The following is a 22,442-nucleotide window of genomic DNA, read 5'->3' on the forward strand; positions in this document are numbered from 1 at the left end:
TAATAGAAAATCTTGTCTTGTAATTTGGAATCTATGAATGTACATTCACTGGCTACAGTCGGTGAATGTATGAAGGTAAAAAAGAGTAAAAAAAACACTACAAAAAATCATCATCAAACAAGCCAACTTGTATGTTTTGTTTTTTTTAGACATAAAAGTGTGCAGTATGGCAACATATTGGCACCTTCCATTACAGCAGCATACACAGTCATGATGGACTTAAGGTGCTGGATGTACATTTACAACTCCCACACTAGGCCAAATAAATTTAACATTCAGCTGCTTGCCTGCCAAATATATATTTTTCAGCATGCATATAATCTTAATGATTTTTTTTTGGATAGAGAAACTTCTTGCCTACCCAAAGCTTCATTTTTACTCATTCTCAGGCAGTTTTCTTGACATGAACGTCTGGCTTGAATCAAAAGGAAGTAAGATATCAGAGTGGTACGGTGGCATTTAGAAAAAGTGAAGTTATGCTTTAAATATCTCTCTGTTGTGTGTTGTACGTGCACCAACAGTATCTTACAGTCACCTATGGCAATGACAAAAGACAGAGAACGAGGAGGCAGTTTGATCTTCACACTCTTTCAAATGCTTTTTTATTTTGTTTTCCCAATAGAGAAAGAGCAGAAATCCACTCTCTGGTTATCTTCAGTCACAAGTCAGTAAGTGGCCGTGGAAGACAATCACTTTCACTGCTCAGAGAAAGTGCTGTAGCCTACATGTGACAGTTGCTGCTACACCACAAAGCCCTCACTACAGATCTCAGTGTTTCACAGGGCATATGTGACATTTTGTTTGTCACACGTTTGGCTCTGTCATTTTGTGACCGCGTTAGCCCGTGTTCACGCTGTTCTGTTTTTCTGAAAAGAGTCTGCCTTCCCTCGGACAGCATGTGGTAACATAGCATTAATGGCATTGAGAAGAATATTTTAATCATATCTGGATGCTTTAAGTCCCTCGCAAGCACTTTGACTTTAATAAGTCTTTTTCATTTCAGTGTTGTATGGTATTGTTCCACCACCTTAAAATGTCTGTTTCTGAGATAAACTCTAAACCCTCTGCCATATGGTGCCCAGTGATCCAGTTACAGTCATAGTTGGAGGTAGCTTAACATAAACAGGAAGAGAGCCTCTAGGGTTACACTTGTGATGGAAAATTCAACTACTTACTCTGTGACATGCTGGTTGCACAGCCAAGAGAAGTGCTTAAAATGTGCTCCAGGAACATCAAACAGCTTTTTGTTTTCTGGCTTGTGACCCTTTAATACCTTTTTATCTTATTAGTATATTTGTGGTTAGGCATCCCACTGACACTGATAACACCTGCATGGCTGGTAATCTTGGGTATTTACTGCAGCTTTGTGTTACAATCAAATGCAGGGAGGGAATTATGGAAATCACAGCAGATATGACGTATCATAGCTGGAAGCTTGGTTTTTCTAATGACTGCACTCAGTATTTAAGAAAATAATGTCAAGCTTGGCTGCAATAGTAGTTTTACAACCCTTATGGAAGTTGCTCTAATCAGCTACAATATAGGTTTAAAACGTTTTATTTCTGGAACCAGATACCCACGAGGATGACTTAATGGTATTCATTTTTATGTTTACTCTGGATAGAAGAGCACAACAGGCTCCATATAACAGCACTGAACTGCAAAAGCCAATTAGAGCCGATGTTTTAGATTTCCTCAGAGTACCTCTGAGCACAGTACCATCAATATTAATTGATGAGTATTTAATCAGTGACACTTAATCTAATGCTCTTTGATATTCAAGATCATGCTGCATCAGTGTGACGTGTGCCTGAATCAGTGCATGCAGCCTTGTGACTCTCTGACGTCTCCTAATCACACCAGATTCTTTAGTAACTGACTGAGGTTTTCCTCAGTTTCCCATTGTAAAATGATGGCCTGATTTTTACAGTTGTTTTTATACTGGTGACAACAGTTTCAGAACTAGTACTAAAACTATATTTGATATCTTGATACATTTCAAGATATATATATTTTTCTTGTTAAGAATGACTTAAAGTATAAGTAGGGAGTAGGGAGACTTTTCATTTCATTCTCAGAGAGTATTGATTTTCCGTATTGAACCTATCTGAACATTGATCAAGGAGGTTGCATTGTATTTAGTTACTTGGTTTGATGTGGAACCTCCAGCAGGAGGATATTGATTCAATAGAGAAATTGTCTTAGCTTACCTCTCTTGACAGGAAGGTCAGAGGTCAAGGTCATAGAGCACCTCTAGAGCTTTCTATTTTCTGATGACTTGAGCTGATAGAGTTTCCTTGGTTCAGTTTAGAGACTTAAGTGGAGCAGGGCTGACCCATGGGCTTGAATCTAGGTCCTCTGGTTGGAGAGTAGGCTGCCAACTCACTGTGCCTCCCTGCTGCGTATTAGTGAAATGCTGTGATTAAACGGAAGGGGCATTGGCTCACAACATGTTATTGTTGTTGTTTCAGTCCTTGAGTATGACTGCTTGTGCATATTTGCTGTCCGGTGTCCCATATGCTGTAAGTGGATAGTTTACAATGACAGCAACTAAGGAGAGTTACTCACTATGGGAAGATCATTATACACTATATGAAATGTAAGTTGTCATCTGGCATCAAAATTCAGTGCCAGTGCCATCCAGCTCAAATAACGCCAAATTGTGTTTCCAAGAAAGTGTTTCATTCATAAATTAAAATATATCAGCAACTGCAAACTGACCTTTGGCCTTGTGTTACATCAAATAGGCTGGAGCAAAATGGTGACGTGAATATAAAACTCTGGGAAAATGGATTTGAGAAGCTTTTATTTTTCTAGCATGTAACCAATGAGTGTTTTTATCTATTCAATAAGATTTGAAAGACCAGACGTGCCATTAATAGACCGGCTGTTGTTGGAAATGTAGCACAAGTGTTGAGGCTGGTTTGGCATTTGGGAAAATGAACCTTCTACACTGCAACTCAATGTTCCTAATTGTTGGGGGGGGGGGCACTGCTTTGATAGGTCAACTGTAGATATCTACACAAAAACAGCAAAACGATAAAGTTGATGTTGTTAATTCAATTTACATCACTTTTGTTGGAATGGTGGTGGGTGATGTTTAACCAACCAATGTCAAAAACATGAAATAAAATGGGACGTAAACTGATGCCCAACATAGCTTTTGGACTCTGGCTCGAATCTAAATTACTTTGTTGTCCCTTTATTACAAGAGCAGAACAAGAAGTAAACACACTCAGTGAAAAAGAAATTTGTTCTTACCTGTTTTTGATCTTGTATGACTAGTGCTGTTCCAAATCACTCTGTATTTGCTACCCTGTGCACTACATTTTTCCATCCACCATTTTATTTGAGAGTTCAAATTCTCAGTCTGAAATATATGTACGTACAATGTGTCCCAACAAATTCCGCACTACAAAGCGCTGCATTTGACAGATGTGAAAATTATACTTAAGTGACACTACACTTGTCAGTAATGACGCAGAATGATGACGATTCATAAGTACAGAGTGCGAGAGAGAATTATATAGAGAATATTAATATAGGGAATAATGAATGAGGGAGTGATAACAGACACAGCTTAGCTCTCAGTCAGATTGCCTAATGATGATGGATGCCATTACTTTAAAGCAGCTGACTCAGGAGAGTCTCGAGCAATGTAGAGAAATTCATTGTCCCATTATACTGTAATTGCCATTTTTCCGATTACTTTTGCAGCTGCCCAGGAAGAGTTACATGGGCTTGATTCAAGAAACAATACACAAGAAGAAGTGTTAGCAGATCGGTTTTATGGTTTGCATGATTTTAGTGTTTTATTTTTATTTATAAATGAAACGTGCAGTTACTGTGATCCAAACCTTATGCTTTTTCTACTGAATGCTTTCTTCAACGCTGATGCAGTTGCTATGCAACATACACAATAAGAGATCCAGTCGGGTTCCAGTGCAGTGAAGCAGAGTATCTAATGTGATAGCGGTTTACCAGTGGCTGATCTGATGAAGGGATGATGAGGACATGTCAGATACTGGTGACATGGTAAGCCCTCTGGCTGTCATGTAAATAAAAAGATCTGGGATTTGTGGTCTAAGGGATTTTGACTATGGTGGGAAGGCCATCGCTTTGGGTGTAAGTTGTGCAGGTCCCTACAAGGTGTTTCGTGGTGGTCCGTTTTGGGTTTGGGTTGTGATGGGTGTGCAAGGTACTTTAAATGGCACAACATATTACATATTATTTTTTTCTGTTAATGGCTCTGTTATTTGTCTTTGTGACAAAGTAAGCTTGCCCAGTAACAAAAAAAAAAAAACCCTGTAGGGTAAAAAAAAAAATATCAGAAAAATCTCCTATTCTGTCACCTACTGTTCCTTTCTTCCAGGTCTACCAGTTTTAGAGAGGTCACAAATATCAGCCTCCTGAGTTTTAAAGAGCTGTGTTGTCAGAGGTACCTTAGCCTTTCTGCAGGACAGTGGGTTAAAGATGGTCCTGCTGATCATTCGTCACGCAAGGAGGAACCTCTCCGGGACTCTCATTGATAACTAGATAATGAGCGCTCACTGGAGATGAGTAAGATTGATAGTGTTTTGGCCTCAGAGGGCCATTGTAATCGCTCATGGGGTGAAGGAGAGCTCCTCACCTGCACTGTGGGGTTGACACTGTGCACCACATGTAAACTGGGTGAAACTATGATAAAACATATGATGAAATAGTTGCAAGGTCTTGCTTTATAGAAAATTATCATTTTGAACTGTTCAACATTTCCATTGTTAGAACAGAGATGCCTGTTTTAATTCTTACACTGGCTTAAAACCAGGAAAATGCCTCTGGTAGTTAATCTCCCGGACTGATACAAATATAAAGCCTCTATGTGTTTTCTGTCTTTACATATAGGATCTTGTGAAGGACTGTAACTTCAGAGCTCAGGGTATTTTAAGTTTATGGCATTTCTCCAGGCTGATCCATGACAGTGTTTACAACATAATTTAATAGCAGTGATAAAAATGTGAATATTCCACCAGAATTGATGATTTGTGGGATATAATACTCTCAAATGTACGTTGCCTTTTCTTTAGCCACCAGGGATTTCCGTGTCTTAAAATCTCGATATCTGCAGATGGAGCTGACCTTGGACCAGCAAACACCAGAACTGAATATGAACCTCTCCTGCCACTTGCATGTTGCGTGTCAGAATCTCCTCCAAAATACACATTAGAAGCAAAATTAACTTTTTTGACCTTAACTTCTAGGGAAAAAAAATACAAAAACACAATATATATAAGATAAAGTTCACATCCGAGACTCATCCTGCTTAGGATAGTAATCAGTGGCTAATACAGTTTTTCCACAAAAAAGTTCAGTTAGTCAGAATTCTTAAAATCATATCTGCTCTTTCTCCCCAATAAAAGAAATTCAGAATCTATGAAAATGCAATTATTTTTGATTTCAGAAGTTCAGCAGCTTGACACAAGATGTCACCTATTTCTCTGAAAAGTCTCAGTGTTTGTGAGCACAGAGAAACTTTCCCCTTTGAGCAGTGTGGTGTCTAGTGTGAGACTGCACATTCATCATCCTGCAAGATGAAGGTCAGACATCTAAGTCATCACATTTTTGAGTTGAGAGGGATTTATCAGGTCATTTGCCATTCCAAGCCTATAACATTTAAATAGAAATGTACTGAAAACTCTGAATTGTGGCTTAGTAACTCTGGCTACATATTGTGATCATGGGGCTCAAAACCGATCACATGACAAAAATTTTGGGATGACAAGAGAATGACAGAGACAAGTGGGACCAAAAAGTTGTGGTCATCAGGTTTATTAATTTAAAGTGTGTTGGGGTCCGTTTTAGCTGCCAAGTGCATATGTCCAGGATTAAGAAACATAAACAGACATTAAACCCCTGACATTCCCTGCAAAAACGCTTAGTACAGGGCAGCTCCCTCACATGAGTGTTTATAGCTGTGTGACTGTGAAGCTGGGTGCTGCTGCAAAAAGCAGACCTGCTGACTTGACTTTCAAAGTAAAGCACCTGTCATGGGTAAGCATCAGAGATGTAATATTAAACACTGAGGCTGTGCTCTGGGGGAAGCTGCGCTGCCTCCTGGGGCAGAGTAGTTTCCTATCTGACAGCTCCAGGGATGAGTGGCTGGTTGGGCAATAAGACCCCATGGATCACACCTGTCAGCAGGGAGCTCATAAAAGAGGTCCGCTCCACCCCTCGTCTACTCCAGCTCCTGCCAATTTGAAGCTGAGAGATGTGGGTCAGCACCACACATGTACGCCAGCTTTCACTCTGTACCACACCCAACACACTGACCGACATTGTGCTGATGAACATGGTTAGATAGTGCCTTGAAAATCATATTGTTCGTTGAAACAGGTTTCTGTGTAATTACTAGTTTGATCTCATTCAGATACACTGTCATCCATTTGGGCCTTTGTTTTAACAGATAAATCCGTTTTTATGCCTGCCAAAATCTGTCTAGGCACACTTGTATCTTCCTTTCTGTATTTCAGCTGATTGTAGTTTGAGATGGAAGCACTGTAACACATACAGGAGGCATTTTTGTGCTCTCAAATGGGTTCTGTAGCTTGCTGAAGGAAGATGCAGATCTGATCTATAATACCTAATGATTTTAAGACGTTTTGTTTATTTACTTATTTATTGCTATTTTATTGCCAGACAGAATTTTTGCAAAAGTTAATCTGACCAATGTGTTTCATTATAGAGAGATAACTTAATAAATGATTAGTGGTACATTATATTAGGAACTAAAGCACTTTTGACACCACAGGTTGTTATTTATCTAGACTAAATTGATTTTCAGCCTCTAAGGATAACCTTATTATTTGGAACAAAGTCTCTCTCTGTTGGTGTCATAGTTATTACAGTTGAAGAAACTGTTTGATGGCAGAAATCAATTATCTATTGTTCCAAGGCTGATCCTTCCACCAAATTTCATCAGGTCAAAATGAGAATTATTTACCTTATCTTTGCTCCAAAGCACTTCTTCACATTTGTATGTAAACGGTTCATGTGGGCTGGGGGGAAGTGTAAAATGAGTAATTATTAAAATGGATGACACATTTCTATTTTCTTCCTTGTATCAACACCTCAATTAATCCATGAAACTCCGTTAACATTCAGTATCTTGATGTTGGAAATTTAGGGTGTGTGTGATACAAATAATACTTCCTAAAACTGTTATTAGGGCTCAATGTGAAATGTAGATTTTATGATTTCTGTAATTAACCGTCATTGTTACCAGTTGTCACTGAAAAGTAGCTGTTCATGGCTGCCATTTCCTATTCATGGCAGTTTAGTGTAAGCAGGGTTTGCTTGTGGTAGAAACCGCTCAGAAAATGCCCCTAATAAGAGAAAGTAAAGAGAAAAATGGAGAGGAGAAATGCAAATGAGCCTTTCAGTCTTTCAGTTAAAAAACAAAAAACATCCGGTTTAACAACAGAGCGTTTGCCCTGCATATTCTTTGAAGGGTTACTAATGAGGGCTAGTAATGAGCTAATTGCTGAAATATTACTGGATGTGCTCTTTGGTGTCACTCTGAGTCAGTATAAAATCCTCCTATTTGTTACTGCCAGTATTTACAGTATGTGTTCTTTTTCACACTAAAAGCTACTGCAGCTGTTGCACCAAAATGTACAATGAGCTGTTTGGCTTTAAGCCTGGAGACTTGGTTTGAAGAGGTTAGGTCACAGTTTTAGTTTTCACATCATGATTACAATGATCCAGGACATTTCAAGTGTAACTACAGATAACATGTAGATCTTAAGAATAATATTGTCTCTGTAAAAATCATAACCCAACAAATTAAACTCCTCAAATAGATGTTCTCACATTTGGATTAGAGGTACCAGAATAAGCCAGACGCATGCAGACTTGTCAGAGATATTGTGCAGCCAAGTCCAAGGGAGAGATCACTTTCTTCTCCTTTCATTTTCCAAGTGTTGTATTTTTTCCTAGAGTTTCCTTGAGTCCATTTTCCAAACAGAAGATAAACTTTAACTTGTCCTCGTCCGTCGTCTGTGTTTTCTCCTCTAACAGGAAGAGTTCAGTCGTTGCTGCCAATGGTAACAAATCACAAGGGATTTAAATTAACTAAACTTAAGTAAAGCTAAACCTGATTTTTAGTAATCCAATCCACTGATCATGTTTAATTCAATCCAGTATTGTAGGAATTACATTCATTAGATGCCTTTGCAACAGTGGTCAATGTCATTGCTCTGTGCCAATATAGGAAGTAGTGTGTCCTTCATGTAGCAAGGCAGACTGTGGTGGCTGGGCATGTAGTGAGTCCAATTTACATATCAGAGTTTGAATTAACATTTTCCTTTTTATTTGCTTTATCCGTGATGGTTCACTACCCATAGCTGTAGTTTCCATGTGTTTCCATTGGCACTGGACTTTTTTCTTTTTTTCTTTTTTGCAAAATTGTGCCACTGATATTGTTGTGTGCTGGCAGGGTCAGCGTGAATTGATATTAATATGTATGTCACCTGTTTTCTGTTTCAGAAGCCAGCTTTTCTTTCTTTTTACTGCCAACTTACATATGAGAAGAATGCGTTAAAGTTTAAAATGTGACACTCAAATTTCAATTGGATGTTCATGCCGTAAAATAAGATTCTCTGGATCAGGTTGTGTTGCAGAGTTTACTACATTGTAGACATAATTAACTGTGTCTGCATTTTGCATTTCTGATCTCTGAATATGCACTGTGAAAAATAATTTTGATGGCAGTGTAGCACAGCACAGTGATTAGGTGAATTTTAATCGACTTTTCTCCCCCTATTTTGGCCTGGTTAGGTGCTGCTTGAAGACACTGGCTGACTTAATTGAATTTTAGTCAGAATGATGAAGTTTTCCACCGAGCATAAATGTGCATAAACAGAACTGGCAAGATATTGGAGACTGTGCACAGTTTACAATGGCATTATAATCGGCTTACAGATATCTATAATGATGATAATAGTAATAATAATAAACTTTATTTATATAGCACTTTTCATAACAATGTTACAAAGTACTTTACAAAAAGAGATAAAACCAGGTAAAGGAAAAAATAAGAGCACAGAACAAGGGAAAACAATAAAATGAATTCAACTAAATAGGACTAAAACAGTATAATGTCAAACGTTTCCAAATGCTTTCACAAAGAGAAAGGTTTTAAGAAAAGATTTGAAAGAAACTAAGAACTTAGTGTGTCTGAGAAGTCATCTGTGAATTCTCAGTGGAGTCTTCATATATGCTGACACAGGTTTACTAGTTTAGAGGTAGAGGGTGATTCTCACAATGAGAAAGAAGCGAGAAAAAAAAGGGCCAAAGTTGACATCACCAGTTAAAAACACCATCCATGTATTGTTTGTTTCAAATATCCTCACAGCACGTCCAGCTGCTCCCAGAGGTAGAAAAACTGCAGTTGCTTGTAAACATCCTGGAATAACCTTGTTAGACTTTATTGCAATTTCTTGTATTTAATTCAAAGCTTCCATTGTTCTTCTTGAGTCTCATGAGTCACCCAAGCAGAAGGGTTTAGAGTTTATTTTCTGCTGTTCTCTGCCTGTGTTGGTGAATTACAAACACAGCTGGATAGATAGAAATGGGAATGGTTTTGGTATTTTGTGCCTAAACTGAAGCATGACTTACCTTGATTATGGAGCACACTGCTGGTTAAGTGGTCTTCTCTGTAGTGTCCTTATTGGCTGCAGGGATAATAAACAAGGACAGCATTGATAAACTGAGTTACATAATATAGAGCAAGCAAAGATATGGACCGTTTTCACAGACACATTTAGGCTGAGCCCAAAGCGCACATGTGTAAATAATAACCTCAATGATGACTCCATTCCATAATGTATCCCAGTATGTTAGTGAGTGAGCAAGCACAATCCCAGAGTCCTGGAACTGGATAACCTAAATGGAATGCAGCCATGATTAACATTATTGATTCTAGAAATTAGGTTCTGCAAAAGAAACCTACAGTGGTTTTTTTTTAGAGCTCTTTCACTAAAAACAGCTGCCTTCTGTGGCTGCTAGTGAAATTATGAGAGTGATGACAGTGAGTGAAAACAGTACAGCTGTGGGCAGGAACACCAAAACAATGAGATGAGAGTCGCTATAAAGCCTGTGTAGTGGTTTGGGTTATTTCAGAGTTGGGTGATGCTTCTCTGTGGGTTCATCACTGAGAGACCCCCTTCACTTACATATAGTCATGGGATCACTTCTTGTTTATACTTATCCCCAGTATATACACTACGTTATATGCAGCAGTTATACTGACGTGAAAGGAAAATGTTGTACGGTTGGTTACATTCAGGGTTCGTTTCACCACTGTGTTTCTGATCTGTGGCTTTGTGACAAGCAGATTAGAATTTACTTCCCAAAATTGGGCATGAGATACAGCGTGCATGCATTTTAAAAAAGGGTCAGGGTGACACAGTAAAGCCGAGGAGGGGTGGGGTAATTGACAGAGAGGTGAAATTATGTTTTATAAAATGATACCACGGGCCTGTGAGGGAGCCAGAGACTGACTACGACCAAGACCTAAAAAGGTGCTGAACTGGAACTCTGACTGCCTGAGAGTCACAGAGATATTCCTCAGCAGGATAATTGTGACTAAACTTCACTCCATGCGTAACCCCAGTGCTTTACCTATGTATACTCAATAGTACTGCTTTGACCTGGATGGCTGACCTGGATCTGCCTTTGCTGCTTCTAAAAACAAAACAGATTTACCTCATTTTTCTCATGGCACCAGTCGAGGTGGACTTGTTGGGAGGGATTTGGCTCAGGCTGTGGTGGATTTTTGTGGCACTGCTGCGATGTTTAATGTTTGACTCAGCTGAGGTTTCAGTCCACAGTCAACAGATAGACTGTGGCTCAGTCCATCCCATTTACCTGGATCAAAGCTATGTTCTTTTTATATCCCAGCCTGCTTCAGCGTGTTTTTATGGTTTTTCAGAGTGTGATAACACCTTTTACTTCAGTGTGTTTTCTTTGATCATCTCTACAGTGAAGTGGAAATGGAAAAGTTGCTTTATTATCTTTTTTCTTTTTTTCCACTATTTTCTGTTTGTGTTTGTTCTGTCAAGATTCAGACTACAATACTACAACTAAACAACAAAAGTCACATGGACCATGAGCTTGACTTTTGAGTTGCTAACGTGGTTTAGTGGCAGGGGGATTATTACAGATTCATCCCAAGTCTCTTTAACTTGAGCAAAGCTTGGTAAATTCAGCAGTTTGTAGTTTACCAGACGGTTCGTTTGCCTTCACTTTGTTATTCTCAGCTTTCTGAGCATGAGACACCACTTGCTGTCTGATGTCATTTTGGCTTCATTTCAAGTATTGTCTTGATGTAGCACAATTATTACATTCCTAACAAACTGTGCCACATTTTGCTTTGAGCAGTAGTGAGACTTAGTGTTGCTCTCCCTCGGCCAAACAGTAAAGTCACCAGAGTTGGATGCTTTGGTGTGAATATGCATTAAAAAAAAGTCAGAATATTTTGTGATGCTGCTTCATATCCTCCTGCATCAGCAGGACTGAATCTGATTGGCTGACAGATGCTTAGGGTGCCATTGGAATGAGAGAGGAGGATTAGATCAGTGGAAGTGAGAGCAGGGCGATGATGACGTTGTTCTTGTCATTTCCAGTGTCCCCTCTCAGGGGTCTTGCCCACAGCACATCAGTGTTTGGACAAGCCAAAAGACAGGAAATAGATGTGACAACACGCTCCAGCTGTGCCAAGCATTTTTCACTCCACGGTGGGGGAACAAAAGTCATCCACTTCTGATGAATCTCTGGCTGAAGCTGTGTTATAATGGAAATGACCCTCAAAAAACTGACCAGAGCTGTAGCAAGATATAACCTTTTTTTGTTTGTGTGTTTTATAGATAGCTGCTTGTAACAAGACTGCATGAGATTCTGTTTTGTTATGGTGGTTTACTGTGTAGAGATAAAAACCAGAAACACCTTACAATACAATGAAGCCCTGTAAATCACCACCGCTAAGTGCTGCCTTAAAATTGCTGTTGTGTTGAATCACCTCTGTGACAGCATCAGCAAAAAAATAACACCAAAAGTAGGACTGCAACTCAGAATTATTTTAATTATGGATTAATATACTAACTAGTTATCATCATGATGAATAATTTAGTCTATAAATTGCCAATTGTTTAACATACAGCTCAAACCCAAAAGATATTAAATTCACAATGATGTTTATTAAAATTAAAATAAATTCATTTCCAATTGATCAGCTGCTGACAGTTTGGATTCACATCTGTGATTCACTTTCTTCTGTAAAGCAGCAGTTGCACATGACTGTAGCTTTATGCTGTTCTCTGTCATATCCCTTGCAGCAAGTAGCCCTGCTGACTGGTTACTGTTCTGTCTTAACCACATGAAATTGATGGCTTTAAGCATTAACAGTAATAGTTAAACTGTTGTGATTAATGTAACCCTATTAGTCCACTGAGATGAGGGATTATGTATGATTAAGGATTATTTTGAATTGAACTGACTAATATAATTTTCTTTACATCCTCACTCCCTCTGTCTCTGATCACTGTGCATCCTTCTTTTCTCTCTCCCCCACTCCAGCCTCAGGCTTGTAAAGGAACTGGCCCAGCTCTGCCATCCTCCCCCTCTAACATCCCACTGTGTCGCACCACTGCTATGTCCTTTCCCTGCCGTGCCCAACCCATGGAGAGTGCACGCCCACCCAGATAGGATGCCTGCCTTGCCCAACGCCCTGCATCCCCTCCTGCCCATCACCACCTCCTCCTTCTCCTCGCGTGTACCTGCTCTTGCCAACAGTTCCTTGAGGCGCCAGAGGCTCTGCCCTGCCCCAGTCCAACATGGTGGATGAGGTAACCACCATGAAGGATGATGTCATCAACGCCAACACACTGCCTTGGCTGGTCTGCTCGGGTGTGTCCATCCTGGCCAATGCTTGGAGCATCCTTAGCGTCAGTGCCAAGCAGAAAAAGTGGAAGCCGCTGGAGTTCCTCATCTGCACGCTGGCGGGCACGCACATCCTCAACATGGCCATCCCCATCACCATGTACTGTGTCATAATGCTGCGCCGCCAGCACTCTAACTACGAGTGGAACGAGGGTCTGTGCAAGGTGTTTGTCTCCACCTTCTACACTCTCACTTTGGTCACCTGCTTCTCCGTCACCTCGCTCTCTTATCACCGCATGTGGATGGTACGCTGGCCTGTAAACTACAGGTAAGAGTTTCTGATTCTGTTGTTACAGAGCTTAACTTTGGTAGTTCCATTGTTAAGGGTCATTTCAAACAAGATTGCCTCTTGTAATACATTACCTAGTATGATACCAGTAGAGATAATTTTGGCTTTATTTACCCAGGTTTTAGGTATTTGTCTGAGATTTCTGCCTTGAATGTTTCTTTTTTTTAATTAGTGGTCCTCACAGCTTTAAAAAGGACATTTAAAAATTGTACAGCAACATTTCTTTTATTAACAATATCCTGGTTACTCTGGATTATACAAAAACCTTGCTGTAAACGGTTTTTATTGCTAGCTGTGATAGTGAGGCTGATATCGTTTTCACCTTGTGACTCTGTGTGTGTGTGTGTGTCGTCACGAAACACAAACACACCCACTGCAGTGGGAACTACCACAGAGGCGGCTTTGGGTGATTTGACAGGTGTTTAAATGTTGATGGACGGATTTTTTCACCACAATAGCATTGCAGCTGTCCAACAGAAACTTTATGTGTGTAGTAGAGATCATAATGAAGGCCAAGTTTGAAGATGAGTGTGGTCTGACCAATGGATACTGAGGACCCATGTGATAATGGTGTGATCCCGTCTCAAGATGGTGTCGAGTTGGAATTACAATTCACTGAGGAAATGGTCACCATGAAAACTGCTGGCAGCATGCTCGGTGGATTATCTCCATAGATACCACACACATTCTTCTTCTCCTCATAAGTAAATTAACAGCAATGTGTTTTACTCAGCAAGATACTGTGGTTGCACTGATACACTGAAAAAGAAAGACCTTTTTGTAGATTCTGATGTGGTTGCAGCACCTTTTTCGATTTCTTTCATTCATTTTTCCAAAACCCTTAGCAGTAGAATTTGTAAAAAGACGTTTTAGATTAAACATTTAAACATCTGCCAAAGACACCTAGAAAGACAGCATTCTGACATTTAAACTGCAAATTATGGACATATCTGAGCAGATTTTTCAGCTTGAGAGGGGACCGCTGTTTACATTGGTGTCACTTGTTATTCTGTTTTCCTCAGTTTTTGAGAGGGATGCTCTGCATCAGGTGAAATCTCTCTCCTGCCAACACATCTGCTGGTTGCAGTTATTTGGGGTAACACCATGTAAAAACCCTCTAGACTGAGCATCTGCCAGCTCTAGCCTCTAGCTTCATTTGGCTTCACACAACTAGTGAGATTACAAAGTAACACTGAATAATAAAGATCAGGTTCACCTCACATTAACAGTCAGCACCCTGTTGCAGTAACACCATTTTGGTCTCGTTAGACTCCCAAGACATCTGCTGTTCACACGTAATCAGATGTTCTGAGCAACATTGCTGCTTCCTTCGCAACAAGATTTTGATGCTATTTGTGTCTGTGTTCAGGGATGCATAAGAGCTTTAACATGACCTGTACTGATGATTATTTAACCTCAGCTGTTACTTTTGTTTTAAGGCTTCTGGCTACTGTTGCCTTGAAATGTACATGTTAGCAACCACATCTAATGACAAAATAACACTCTGATTTTGGCATTTTTCTTACCTCGTTATTATGAGGGGCAAAGTCTGTTTGGATTGCTTTGCTTTCTACATTTTTACACTCATTTTCAATATCATGGATTTATTGTCTGATGTCTTTGATTTTAGTCTGATGTTTTATCAGCAATGATGCATGGTAATGATAGCTGCACTGTAATACTTCTAAAAGCGTAGTGATCTCATACAATGATCAATATGCAAGTTCACCTCACCTTGAAGCACGCCACTGAGGTCTTGGTTTGGTGCAACCCAGCTGTTATTCATGGCTATTTTCTGGTCATCAGGCGCGGAACAATCATTCGCAGATGAATGCCTTTCTGGAGCAAATTCCGTGGCAAATACAGGTTGAGCACATATGAAATCAGGATTCATATCTGCTGAATACAAACTAGCTACTATGTAGGTTATTGAAATGGCGCAGAAACTGATCCTGTATTACATGTCGTGAAAATCAGCATTCTGTTGCCTCGCTCTTCCTTCCCTGCTGAAAAACAAAGAGTGATTGTACTTCCTAAGGCATCAGGCCTGCAGATGCTCAGCTTACAGTCAGCGTGGCCAGTTTTGCAGCTCCATGCAGATAAGCAGACATTCAAACAAGATATGCAAACTTCCTTTTAAATCTATGCTCAATCTTGCTATCTTTTTTGCTTATGCAGCTGTCACTCTTGGCTGATGCCCACACAGAGATATCAGGCTTTACACTAATGCTTTTATCTCCTTCGTCTGTTCTCTCACTCATCTGACTCTGATGTCTCATCTCTTGTCTGGAAGCATTGACTTTCCTCTCAGCGGCTCGTCTACTTGTTTTCAAGTCACTCTTTAACAACGATATACACAGTGATAGCTCAGGTGATGCACCATGTAATTGCTGTTCATCTTTGATTTAAATCGCTCCACGTTTGCCCTGCTGAGCTAGCATGGCTGCCTCGTCTCTGACGTTAACACACACTGAAGGCCTGAATTATGAATTCCAACCTTGTACTTCGGCAGCTGTTCTCATCACCCTGCGCTCACTATCTCTTAGGACCATTTTCCCTCGCAATGCTATTTCTCTGGTAATAGATTCAAGCAGCTTGGTGACATAACCTCCCCATCATATGTACCCCAGGCACATTCAGGAAAGGCTAGCATTATTACTCACAGTGACAACAAGACCCACTTGTCTTTGCATAAAGCCATAGTGCAAAGATAGAGGCTACTGCTGCTCCCTCTGTGCCACTCATATTATCAGTGCATGAAAGCTAATGTACTAGTTCCATATATTTTTAACTAAATTTGTGACTCATTTTGTGTGTGTGTGTGTGTGTGTGTGTATGTGTGTGTGTGTGTGTGTGTGTGTGTGTGTGTGTAGTGGGGATACATTCTATATCTAGCCAATGCTCCTACAGAGGATTTTAATGAGAGGAAGAAGAGGATAGGCGATGTGCTCTGGTTCTCTTGAGGGAGACAGATTGGGTTTCCTGCCAAAACTGCTCCCGGACAACTGACACTTAACAGAGAATTTACCGTAGTCCTTCGCAAACACAAATGGAACAGGAGAGGTGCATTTGTGTAAACTGTAGCTTTCTGTCTACGTGCCCCTTGTTATTATATCTACTTTTAATGGAAGTCCATTTATAGATTCTGGACTGAAGTGCTTACAAAGTTTCAAAACTCATGTAATGCCCTCTGTCTATGTATTCTACAGGCCACAAAGCACTGGCGTCTGTGTGTGATTTTTTGCTGATGCCTTCAACAACTCAGCAACACTTTATGTGCAAATGTTATGGCAGGATAGCACAGTCTTTTCGTTGTTTTGGAAATGAGAATGCCAGTCACTGCCTGCCATATTTTTAGATGTACGTGTGCTGTTGCAAACCTTGAAAAGTGCCACACTGCCAGAGGACACAAACACATTCAGCAAATTGCTCGACTGTAACAATTACTCGGAGGTGAGAAGAAATAGAAATCCCTTCACACCGAAATAGACCTAGATGACAAATAGACCAAGGGACGTGGAAAGCAGTCTTTTGCTATCAGCAAAGCATTGATTTCCCTCCTTTCAACTCCAGTTTATCTAAGTGATGACTGTGTGGGATGATGCTTTTTCAGCTTATATGTCCCAGTTGCAGATCTGCCATTTTGTGGCATTTACAATAATTTGCCATAGCTTAGATACGGTAAAGCTTTTCTTCACCGTCTGTCTTCTCCCTATAACATAGAACCACTGTCAGACCTCTCATTAGTGCTGAATTTGATTTATTTTATGCTGTGCTCTGTGAGTTCACAGAGGTGAGGGGTATTAGCTGGTGACACTCAATGCGCTGTAAATACTATTAGGGGCCCACCTTTTGCTACCTTCTAATTTTATTTTATTTTTGTTTTCTATGGGTTTGAGACTTATTTTTAAGTTTGTTTAAGGTTTTGAAAAATTCCAGCATGTACTTTATTGGCTCAAGCATCAGTTTGTGGTAAAAGTCATGGCAGACATAGTATTAGGATTTTTCAGATCCGTCAGTAGCAGGGTCACAAGTTCACAAGTGTAAGACTCTTACAGGATGTGCACAGCAGGAAAAAAACAAAGCAAATCTCACTTGAAGGCCTGACAGCAGATCTGTGTACTTTATGCTAAAATCTATTCTTCTGTTTCCAGGTTGAGTAACACTAAGAAGCAGGCAGTGCACACAGTGATGGGCATTTGGATGGTCTCCTTCATCCTGTCCACGCTCCCAGCAGTGGGCTGGCATGACACCATCGACCGCTTCTACACCTCTGACTGCAGATTTATTGTGACGGAGATTGGCCTGGGCTTTGGCGTGTGCTTTCTGCTGCTGATCGGTGGCAGCGTGGCCATGGGTGTGATCTGCATTGGCATTGCTCTCTTCCAGACCTTCTCCATTCAGGCGGGCCACAATGCAGACAAGAACAAATTCAACGTCCCCACCATAGTTGTGGAGGATGCCCAGGGGAAGCGTAGATCATCCATCGATGGATCAGAGCCTCTCAAGACGTCGTTGCAGATCACCTACCTGATCAGTGGTATCGTCTTTATCTACGATTTCCTGACTGGATTTCCCATACTGGTGAGTTCACCGCCTGAACGTGAATTTACTGATGGAGTTGGCCCAAAAACCAGTAGCTCAAAATGTCCAGATTAGGACATGAGAGCATTACCTAGGGCTTGGTCAAATCGGTCGGCAGGTCAAACATTAGATGGAGATGTTAGACTTCTGTATCAGTTGTGGCAGAGTATGTAAACATCTGTCTCTGTACAAGATAAATTCCTAGTGAGCTGTCAGACACCCAGAATGTTATTTAACAACACATCCTGCCGGTTTAGAGGCATTTCCTCAGTTTCAAAGAGTCTTCTTCTGATTTTTATTGAAAAATGTTTTCACTTGCTTCTACAGTTAGAACTGTATTTCCTAATGCAGACAAACATGATAGTTGCAAGGAACACATGTCCTTGTTTATTTTCTAAGGACATGTACAATTATAAAGGTCATACAGTTTACAATTATTGTTATTTATAGTACATTGTTATTATTTATGCTAATATAAAATAATGGAATAGTGAAAAGAATACTGTTATAGGGAAATGTATGTGATAATAAAACATTCAGTTTTGTTGATGCACCGTACAATCTGACAGTTATAACCTTAGAGAGGCATTTAGAAATATTCTCACTACTTTGCAGTGTAGCTTTAAACCTGACACCCAGAAATAAATTCAAATGGTGAATTAAGGTTTGTACACATGAACTAAGCCTACACAGCTTGAGTTAGGATTATGACTTGATTCAGTTATAGGGCTAATTAAGTTCCAGTCTGTGTGCCTCCTCATTGCTGTCTTTTTGTGGCCTTTATTTGCGTAAGCTACTCACAGTAGGAATGTATGTACAGTATTTTCATGAGTCAGATGGTGTATGCTGCAAATTGTTGCCCCTTCTTAGGAAACAGCCACACACACACTAACAAACAGTGAGGTCAGGCTGATGGCAGCCATTTTTGTGACCTCTTCGTCACTCACACTGTTTGCGGAGGGTGAGGAGTCAGCACAGGAGAGAGAGAGAGGGACTGTGGCACAGGGTTGGCTGGGGTCAAAATAAAAAATTAAGGTGAAACGAACAGTTTGAGGGTGGATTTTATCCACTGTAGCTGCTGTACCATACCATGCTGTTTTATTATTTACATGGACTTGTGTTTCTGCTCTGGTGGAGCTGTAAGTAGGTCAGACTAAATACTATGGGTGATATGTGTGTCTTCATATATAGTCTATAGTGTGTGGGGTAAGGTGTTGGTTGAATTCTGTCAAAAAAGGACTAAAAATAATAACAGAAATGATAAAAAGAAGAACAGGTTGCCCGGTACAGATAGAAAAATCCTGGCCTATGACATAATGTGTGTAGGTCAGAGACCTGGTCTGACTGTCCCGGTTACAGGTTACAGTTCAGTGCTGGAATCATCATCCCTGTGTTGTCTTTTAGGGAACTCCAGACTTTAGAAACAGAGTGTGACTCCCCTCTACTTCCTGGGGAAACTGATCGCCATTTGGTTTGCAAATTCCACCCTCAGGTTCTCATTAATTTTTTAACAAGTCAGTTCATTGGTTTTCTATGCAGACTTCAGAGCTGGTAGAAAGCTCAAGGCTTATTGTTTGTGATGCAACCAAATCAACCGTCCTATCATATTAAAAGCAAGTCACCATGATAGAGCTTTTTCCATAAGGAACATGAACTGAACTTAACAGTTTTTGTTTTAGCAAGTAGTCTCTACTCATATTTAAGCCTTGTAGGGTAAATTCTGAAATCTCAAATTTAAATGGTGCTGGTTTTGTTAAATAAGTTTGACCTGTATATGGAATCACTCTGTTACGACTAAGTGGGAGAACATTATGTGTATCAAAGTGCTTCAGCATCAGTTTATATATAATACATTGTCTCGTTAACATCACAAGCCATCTGTTAGTAGCCAGTTTTACATTAAACCTTTTATAATAATTTGTTGTACACCTCAGGAAAGCCAAACAGAAATTCCTGCATAAAGCACCTCAATCTGCGAAAGCCTTGAATGTTGAAATCTAAAACAGCAAGACAATAGTTCTTTGGCACATAATCATGGTTGTTATTGCTCGCTGAATTTTAGGGAAAACTTTACCTTTTACTAAACTTGAAGCAGTGCGTTTTAGCGGATTCTTTAGTGAGAATAACATTGCACATTAGCATTATACTGTGTCAAAGTAACACTGAAGAACATCTTTTAAATCAATTTTTGAATCTTACTTTCCAGTGCTGGTTTTTGCTCAGTTGAGTGTGTTATGAGTTATGACAAAACATCTTACTGTTTTGATGTGAAGATGAAAACAGCAGTACATAACATTCCATGCAGACTCTCCTGAAAAGGGGCCAGTAATATCCAGCTCATAAAGAATATTATCTAATCCTCATTGTTTCCTGCTGCAATACACTGTAATACTTTCTTTTAAATAGCTCAAGTTAGAATTATCCTTTTTATGCCTCTTACATTATATGTGAAGAACATTTTCCAATGAGAAAACAATAATACCTTACAGGCGTCGGATTTTAAATTGACCTTAAATTTGGGCATAAAGTCATGCTTTTGTTTTCCTGTCGGATTATCCAGATCCTCTACCACTTACCAAAAACCCTTTTTTGCTTCTACCAGCCACCGCTGCTGCTTTTTTTTTTTTTTTGTTACCAGCGTCATCATCCCCAAAAGAATTAAATTAGCCCTTCAACAAGAAACATGTTGTGTTTTAGATGAGATTTGGGGGAGATGTAATCACGTCATAGTTTCTACAAAAAATGAATGTGAATAAGGGTACAGAGACTGAATGAACTTCATTATTAAATCCTTGCTGGTAAGAGTAATTACTCAGTACCAATGAGCTCACTGGTCTTGAGGCACCACAGCTGCTGTTTGTTGTTTAAAAAGGATCAGAACACAGGAAAATGCTTTTTATGAATTAGTGATATTCAGTGTAAGAGGAAACATGAATAGTACAAATGCCACCATTTCTTTGCATAATGCCTCTGTCGTTTTTGCGTGTTGATTAATTAGCGTGTGTGCCATACTTGTAAGGTGTAACAACATCAATCCTCTACAGTGACATGTTTGAGTTGAGGATCAGAGGTGAAACTGCAGTCTGATTGGATCATAAGTTGGACGTTGATCAAAGAGTTCATTTGAAAGGACAGTGGTGTATTGTTTTTGCAGCAGCATCCTATTGTGTTTCTGTATGTGTGTGCATTACAGAGTGGGTAGTGAAGTACTAATGAAAGTACATATTTCCAGTGCAGTGACAAAAATAACAAAAGGTCTTCCAGCCATCTTTATGACCTGATGTAATGAGCTATTTAAATGCATGGAAAGCTGTAACACATACAAATGAATGTGTTTACATGTTCTCAGTTGTATGGTGTTGTACTGAGAAATACTGAGATATAAATATATGAACAGAACAGAATATAATCATCAAACACCATTTTATATGCTTAAAAAAACAAAAACAAAGCAAAAGCAGAGTTATTTGTAAGAGCAAGCAATCACAAATTGGCCAGTAGGTTGACGTACTACTTCAAAAATGTATGCTTATACCACCAACATTTTATATGAATGAAAGCTGGAGTCTGCTTTCTTGAGAGAACAAAGCAAAAGTTGAATTATGGAAACTGAAGTACATTATCTGTTCAGCATCATCACCTAGTTTCTAGCCTGGCCTAGAATCACAACGCATTGTTGTTAGAACATTTTCTGGTGCTACGCGAGCATTATGTGGGGTCTGCATTCAATAATTACGCACTCTGGTTGAAAGTGTGCTGAAAAAATGCAGGTTATGGGATTGATGGAAAGAAAACATATGTTGAACTATAGTATATTTTGTTGCCTCCTCTGTCTTTGGTTGACCTGCCAGTTCTTAGTTTGGCTCAGCTTAGTCAACAGACGAGATCAATACCAGGTTGAGACTTCACAACTTGCGTGTTCGAGTCCAAGGCATGACCAGAAGAGGTTACAGCCAAGATAATGAGTTTGAGTTAATCAGTCTGATCAGTGTCTTGGCCCGATGCATTCGAGATGAGGATTACACATAGAACCTGTCAACTTTAATGATCAGACACATGCACTCTTTTTCCTCATTGAGGTAGATGTCCCATCTGAGCTCTAATGCTTGTTCTAAAAAGGGGTCATGCCCAAACTGAGGTCACCTTTCCCTACACCAAGAAGCAGTTTAGTGGCTGAATTCAGAGATGAAATGAATGAATAAGATAATTAGATGCAACTGATTTCTAGATCTTGATTACTTGATTAATTGATTAGTTCAGAAAATGGCAGAAAATGAATCAGCATCAGCAGAATCAAATGATCATTTTTCTAAGCAAAGATGCCAAACATTTGCTGCTTCCTGCTTCTCAAATATAAGGGTTGGATGAAAACAGTAAACAGTTTAGAGTATTGTCAGCGGGACAGCATGGACTATACTGGATGTTCTAGGTTTAATGGATTGACCCTTCGGTGGGAGAATGGTAACAGGTACCCGCCTGAAATAATCAAAGGAAACCCACTAACTGAAAGTTAAGGAATAAAGATGAGCTTTAAGTTTGTATTGAAATACCTTCAGGGAGTCAGACAGTTTGATGTCAGCAGGGAGGTTGTTCC

General features: G+C 39.7%; 1 protein-coding gene across 1 annotated transcript in view; it reads left to right on the forward strand.

The window, feature by feature from the left end:
• LOC121186880 (probable G-protein coupled receptor 153) overlaps positions 1-22,442 on the forward strand; it is a 36,094-nt gene that overhangs the window by 1,154 nt on the left and 12,498 nt on the right. The window contains exons 2-3 of the mRNA XM_041045760.1: positions 12,613-13,243; positions 17,419-17,848. Of these exons, the coding sequence (XP_040901694.1) occupies positions 12,870-13,243; positions 17,419-17,848 (804 nt within the window). The 5' untranslated portion in view covers positions 12,613-12,869. The remainder of the gene's footprint in view (positions 1-12,612; positions 13,244-17,418; positions 17,849-22,442) is intronic.

The sequence above is a fragment of the Toxotes jaculatrix genome, chromosome 2, assembly GCF_017976425.1.
Source record: "Toxotes jaculatrix isolate fToxJac2 chromosome 2, fToxJac2.pri, whole genome shotgun sequence".
In the NCBI taxonomy this organism is placed as follows: Eukaryota; Metazoa; Chordata; class Actinopteri; family Toxotidae; genus Toxotes; species Toxotes jaculatrix.